Source organism: Rhincodon typus, unplaced genomic scaffold (assembly GCF_021869965.1).
Source record: "Rhincodon typus isolate 14 unplaced genomic scaffold, sRhiTyp1.1 hic_rhity00000998, whole genome shotgun sequence".
NCBI lineage: Eukaryota > Metazoa > Chordata > Chondrichthyes > Orectolobiformes > Rhincodontidae > Rhincodon > Rhincodon typus.
Window position 1 is genome coordinate 28,907 of NW_025966636.1, and position 6,955 is coordinate 35,861.

At 41.8% G+C, this 6,955-nt stretch overlaps 1 protein-coding gene across 1 annotated transcript in view; it reads right to left on the reverse strand.

The window, feature by feature from the left end:
- LOC109921475 (lysosome membrane protein 2-like) overlaps positions 1-6,541 on the reverse strand; it is a 19,025-nt gene extending 12,484 nt beyond the window's left edge. The window contains exons 1-2 of the mRNA XM_048592307.1: positions 6,424-6,541; positions 3,352-3,521 (exon numbers count right to left, since the gene is read on the reverse strand). Coding sequence (XP_048448264.1) covers positions 3,352-3,521; positions 6,424-6,509 — 256 coding nt within the window. The 5' untranslated portion in view covers positions 6,510-6,541. The remainder of the gene's footprint in view (positions 1-3,351; positions 3,522-6,423) is intronic.
- Positions 6,542-6,955: the final 414 nt, after the last annotated feature.

A 6,955-nucleotide genomic window follows, 5' to 3' on the forward strand; every position in this document is an offset into this window, starting at 1 on the left:
CACCCTATCTATGCCCCTCATGATTTTATAAACCTGTATAAGGTCACCCCTCAGCCTCTGACGCTCCAGGGAAAATAGCCCCAGCCTATTCAGCCTCTCCTACAGCTCAAAGTCTCCAACCCTGGCAACATCCATGTAAATCCTTTCTAAACCCTTTCAAGTTTCACAACATCTTTCCTTTAGCAGGGACATCAGAATTGAATGCAGTATTCCAAACGTGGCCTAAATATGCTCTCTAGTTTTGGACTTCCCACCCAGGGGAAAAGATCTTTGTTATTCATCCTATCCATGCCCTTCATGATTTTAACTTCTTGATCATAACCCCTTCCCTAAATTCCAGATCATTAATGCACACCACAAATGGCAAGGGTCCCTGCATCGAGCCCTGTGGAACCCCACTGGAAACAGACTTCCACTCACAGAAACATCCCTCTACAATCATCCTCTACTTCCTGCCTGTCAGCCAGTTTTTGATCTAGCATGTCCCTTCACCTTGGATCCCATGGGCTCTTTCTTGACCAGTCTGCCATGAGGGACTTGTCAGAGCCTTGCTAAAGTCCATGTAGACCACATTAAATATATTACACTCATTGACACTCCTGCTTACCTACTCAAAAAATCCATCAAACCTGTCAAAAATGTCTCTTAACAAATTATACCGATTAATCTGTCTCCAAATGCAGATATATTCAGTCTCCCAGAGTACTTTCTAAGAACTTCCCCAATGCTGAGGTAGCACTTCCTGGTCTATCCCTTTCTCCCTTTTTTAATAGTGGGACAATGTTAGTAGTCCCCAAATCCTCTAGCAACCTCACCCAACCTCCAACTGGGTTTGTCTGTGACAGCTATTGTGTCACTGCTCAGTTCTTAGTTTTGACTGATTTTGATTGATTTTAGTTTTAAAGCCACGTATACCAAAGCACAAAATTATAAGAGTACAGTGAAAATTGTATAATGTTGTCACACAAGGTGCCATCTTAGGTACAAGTACCTAGGTACAGAATCTTAAGAACAGGGTAGAAAGAAAGAACAAAGTTAAAAGTTAAATGTTTGCAATTTTTAAAGTCACATATTTCAATGTGTGTCTGAATTATGGGATATTTCTCTTTTCAGACCCCACACCTTGGAAGGGGGCCTTTCAATTTTGAGCAATTTGCCTTGTTTCAATTAAATTTACAATTACTCTAGCCAGTTGAATACCTTGACATAATCCTTCCTTTAATGTCCCATTCCCTTGGCCATTTTTGTTACTTCATGAGAGATGTGCTTGCTCTCGATTTTAACCTAATTATTTCTGATACATATTAATTTTTCAATGCAAGTTACAGCACAATAAAGCCTTCAGGTTGTGAATGTGCATTGCGAATAAATAACATTACAATAGTGATTATTATTAGTATCAACCAGTAACTAGCCAAAGTAAACTGTCCCAACCAATAAAACAGCTACTAGCTGGAAACCAACTGAAACACGGCAGCACCAACCAGTAAACAGGCAAAAAAATTCACTATCTAGTAACCATCCAAAATAAAAGGCACTAACAAGTACTTAAGCAAAGCAGTCACAAATGTGTAACCCAATAAAATACAGCAGTTGCTAACCATTAACCACCAAAACAAAACAGTCACAAGTAACCAATGAAAACACAACAGTAAACAGGCAAAATAGTTATTAACTAGTAACCAACCGAAATACATTAGTCACTTTTTGTTCCATATTTTCATGGTATTTTGTTATGAAGCATAATGTTTGAAACACCATTTTTTGTTCTGGTTCCAGTTTAGTCAAGTGTTTTTTTTCAGATTTTATCGTGAGGGAAATCCAGAGACAAAACTGCTGAAAAATGCTTTGGGCCCTTAACAGGCAGTGTTGAACTTTGTCACTGATCAGTTCAGGGATTCCAGAGTAGCAGTGTGTGATTATACTACAAATCCTCAAAACACATCAATCCAACTCTGGGGTCAATGTGACATGCCAACAATGTTGGTACGCAGTCGATAATACTCCACACAAGATACAATAACAGCTGGGCCACTGACCAAGCTTAAGTTTTGCGCTGCTGACTGAAAGATTAATGCAATTTACAGAAATGATCACAATGACCTTGAAAAATATCTCTATTCTGTGAAGAGCCACGTGCAAATTGACAGCATAATCAAACTTGTTTCCAAACTGGAGACAGTGCAAAATAAATTGACTAAAATGACAAACAAGAACTGAAAAGTTATAAGCATCAGGAAAGACCAAACAGGCTGAAGTTCTGTTCTCTTTATATGGGAAGAAGTGAGTAAATAGCAGGCCTTTACGGCCCATCCCTAGTTGCCTTTGAGATGATGGTGGTGAGCTGCCTTTTTGAACAACTAGATCCATGTGCTGAAGGTGGACCCACGTGCCCTTAGGGAGGGAGTTCCAGGACTTTGACCCAGCGACAGTGAATTAACGGACGATATATTTCCAAGTCAGGATGGTGAAGGGCTTGGAGGGGAACTTGCAAGTGGTGATGTTTCCACCTATCTTTTGTCCTTGTCCTTCTAGATAGAAGTGGTCATGGGTTTAGAAGGTGCTGCCTATGGATCTTTGGTGAATTTCTGCAGTGCATCTTGTAGATGGTACACACTGCTGCTACTGAGCACCAGAGGAGGAAGGAGTGGATGTTGAATGGAGGATGGAGGTAAATGTTGATGGTGATGGGTAAATGTTAAAGGGGTGGATGAGAATAAATCTTGATGGGGTTTTCAAGGATGAATGTTGAAGGAGTGTATGGGGGTAAATGTTGAAAGGAAATGGAGATGAATGTTAAAGTGGGCGTTGGCATCTGATCCGTAAATACAGAGGGATGGGTTAGAATGTGAGCCATGATTCAAAAAGGCTTGTATTTATGCAGTGCCTTTCACAATCCCCAAGACTTTACAGTTAATTAGGACACTTAAAGTATAAACACTGTCATATATAGGAAAAAAAAGCCAATTGGAAACTGAAGGATCCAATAAATAACCACATGATAATGACTACACAATCCATTGTAGTCACATCAGTTGAGAAATTTGTATTGACCAAGAGCACAGGGATACCTCCCCACTCATCTTTGACATAAGGCTTTGGGGTCTTTTACCATCACCTGAGAGAATAAGGTAATGCCTTGATTGAATGTCTAACCTGAAAGACAGCACATCCGACTTAGCTGTTTTGGGCTGAATGGCCTGTTTCTGTAGACTTCTCTTTCAATACTAAGGGAACAATGACTCACTTGTGGGACTGCAAAGTGATTCAGTATTCAGAATGTGTAGACTGAGAGTGCCAGCTTTACAATGCCCTATGACCGTGGCAGAGTAAAACGTTTTCAATGCCCACCTTGTTTGCAGGTGCTGATATTCAGGACCCCTGACAATGGACAGTTCCCTCCTGGACAACATTCCTTGTTACTGGGATGGTCACTTGCGAAAACCTCTTTTGGCAGAACAAATCGATAGGCGCTGATGCCCTCTACTTCCACCTCCTTTTCAAACATCAGATAGAAAGACCTGTGTGAAGCAGCAACAATTGGAAGTCATCTCTTTTTTGATGTTGTTATTTTCACCTACATACTTCCCCTTCCTTCCACAACTCCAGCTCCTCTCCACCCACTGATCCCTTCTGTGCATCCCAGCCCCCTCTACTTTGGTCCTACTCTATCTGATTTGCCCCCTCATACTCCCTCCATTTCCCATTCTCTGCTCTCTTCCACCTCCAGTATTATCCGTCAGCCCAACCTCAGGTACATAAAACTGAAAGAGTGTACCAGATTCATGCCACACAAGTGCCAGTCGATGACCATCTCCAACAAGGGAGAATCTAACCATCACCCTTTGACAATCAATGATGTTACCATTACTAAATCTCCCACAATCAACAATTACCATTGACCAGAAACTGAACTAGACTCACCATGTAAATACTATGGTTACAAGGGCAGGTCAGAGGCTAGGAATCCTGCAGCGAGTAACTCACCTCCTGATTTCCAAAAACCTGTCCACCATCTACAAGGCACAAGTCAGGAGTATGATGGAATACTCCCCACTTGCCTGGATGGGTGAAGCCCCAGCAACACTCAAGAAGCTTAACACCAAGACAGGACAAAGCAGCCCACTTGACTGGCACCACATCCACTCCCTCCACCACCAACGCTCAGTAGCAGCCTGTGTGTACTATCTATAAGATGCACTCCGACATCCCTGAGGCATCCCTGGAGAAGGGGTTTGGATCATGTACTAATGTCAGTTACTTACTCAAAATATGGAAGTATTGGACTTAAACTGTTATGAAATTTTGATAATGTATATCAACCCTAATTTTTATTTAAATAGAGGCAACGCAATGTATTAACCAAATACCAACTGCCTTTAAATATATGGATGATGGACATTTATGGGGATCACTTCAGCTGCAATAAGCAGATACAGAAAGGATGTTGTGGCACAGTGGTAGTGAACCTAACTACTAGCCATACAGTTTGGGTTCAAGTCTCACCTGAGGATGTGACACGCACAGATGTGTTTTATAACGTGTAAAAACAGGCTAATAATTTGTGAATCGAAGCACACTGTAACCCTGGCTATAGAGTTCTGAGGTCTATGTGTGCAATTCTGTAAATTAATGCACAAGTGTGTGAAGATTGGCTCCAGTTGTGTCCTTTACATCTCTGGAATAGAGGAACAGGGACCTGTGACTGCGATGGAGGATCGACACTGGATTCCACAACTGCCAGGAACAGTGGCTAGATGAACAGGTTGTCTAAGACCAGCACAATCTGGCTGTCAAAACAACTGAGGGACAAGAAAATAAAATGCACTCTTCAATATCCTGCTGCCCTGATAATGCAGTGCTTTAAATAATATCTAAAGTACAGAGGCACAGCCCATTCACACCAATAGGTTGTTGCCAGTGCTCGTGTTAATGTTCCCACCATCCTCCTCACCTCACCTATCAACATCTCCTTTTACCATTTGATCCCTCATCCTCTCCTTTAACATAGGTACAGCCTTCACTACAGCCACCCCTGTGCGAGTGAGCTCCACATTCCTTGGAGAAAGGGAGTCTCTTCTGAATCTCTGACTAGATTTATTAGTGACTATCTGCTGTTTATGACCACTGGTTTTAGACGCCTCCAGGCTAGGCAACATCTGCTCCTAGACTTCCCTATTAAACCCAGCATTTACAACTACCCCAAGGAAGAAAAAATGGTCACCTCCCAGTTCTCTGTCTTCCAGGGAAATGGTCTCAGTCTGTTCAGTCTCTCCTGACACATTCAGCCCCTCTCTTTCTCTCTTTCTCTCTCTCTCTCTCTCTCCTGGAATTTGTTTCGCACACCGCCAATATCCTTTTTGTTCCTCAGAGATCTGACTTTCACATTGCTACCATAAGATGCAGGAACAGATGTAGGCCATTCAGCCCATCAAGTCTGCTCCATCATTCAATGAGATTGTGGCTGATCTAATAATCCTCAGCTCCACAACTCTTGATTCCCTTACTGATTAAAAAAATGGCTACCTCAGCCTTGAATATAATTAACAACCCAGCCTCAACATCCCTCTGTGATGCAGAATTCCACAGATTCACTACCCTCTGAGAGAAGAAATTCCTCCTCATCTCTGTCTTAAATGGGTGACCCCTTATTCTGAAATTGTGCCCTCTGGTCCTAGACTTTCCAATAAGGACAAACAGTCTTTCCACATTTCCCCTGTCAAGTCCCCAAAGAATCTTGTATGCTTCAATAAGGTCACCTCTCATTCTTCTAAACTCCAATGAACTCATACCCAATCTACTCAACCTCTGCTCATAAGCCAGTCCGTCTATACCCAGGATCAGCCCAATGAATCTTCACTGGACTGCCTCCAATGCCAGTATATCTTTCCTTAGATAAGGGGCCCAAAGCTGTTCATAGTATTCCAGCTGTGGTCTGACTAATGCCATGTATAATTTTAGCAAAACCTCCCTATTTTTATCCTGCATTTGCTTGGAAATAAAGGCCAACATTCCATTTACCTTCCCTGTGACCCACTGAACTTGGCTGCTAGCTTTTTGTCATTTATGCAAGAGGACCCCGCAAAATCCCACTGGTACTTATAACCCTCTTCAGTCTTTCTTCATTTAAATAATATTCACATCCACTATTCTTTCTGCTAAAGTGCATAACTTCACCCTTTCCCACGTTATCTTCCATCTGCCAAGTTTTTGCCCACTGGTTTAACTTGTCTATATCCCTATATTGGATCTTAGTGATAACTGAACCACTTAGCTTTTCACCTATTTTTGTGTCATCTGCAAACTTTGCGACAGTACATTCACTTTCCCCATCGAAGTCATTTATATTGTTAACAATTGTGGCTCCAACTCTGCTTCCTCCAGTATTGTTACACATAATTCATCTTACACCCATGCAATTACCTGCAAACATCAGATGCAAAAATGTAAAGCTTCTCATCCTTTTTGATCAAAGGGTGGAAGCTGGCTCCATCTGTTCCGTTTATCATGTTGCAAGAATTTGATGCCCACCAATTCAGAGACCTGTTCCAAAGATAATAGTCAACTTTCTGTTAATCATTCAGTCCTTTGCCTTGATTAATTCTCTCTGCATCGATTGCTACAACAGTGTTCCAATACAGCAAATGTCAACATGATGCTCACCCAGGTAGAGTTTAGGTCACACCCAGGCATTGTGCTCTCCCATAATTCCAGCAATGCACTTTCATCTCATAAACAGAAGAGTGTTAACATGCTAAGGTGGGGACCATTCCAACACTGACTATCCTTCAAAAAATACTTGACTTCTGTGGAAGAATTTTGACGCATTGTACAGATAAGATGGATCTGCACGGTAAGACTTCAACGAATCTGTGACACACTGCAAATTGCTTTGCGTCTTTGGTGAGCAGTCAGCAAAAGGTTGCGCACCGTTTCTTTGTCATCTTGGATACAA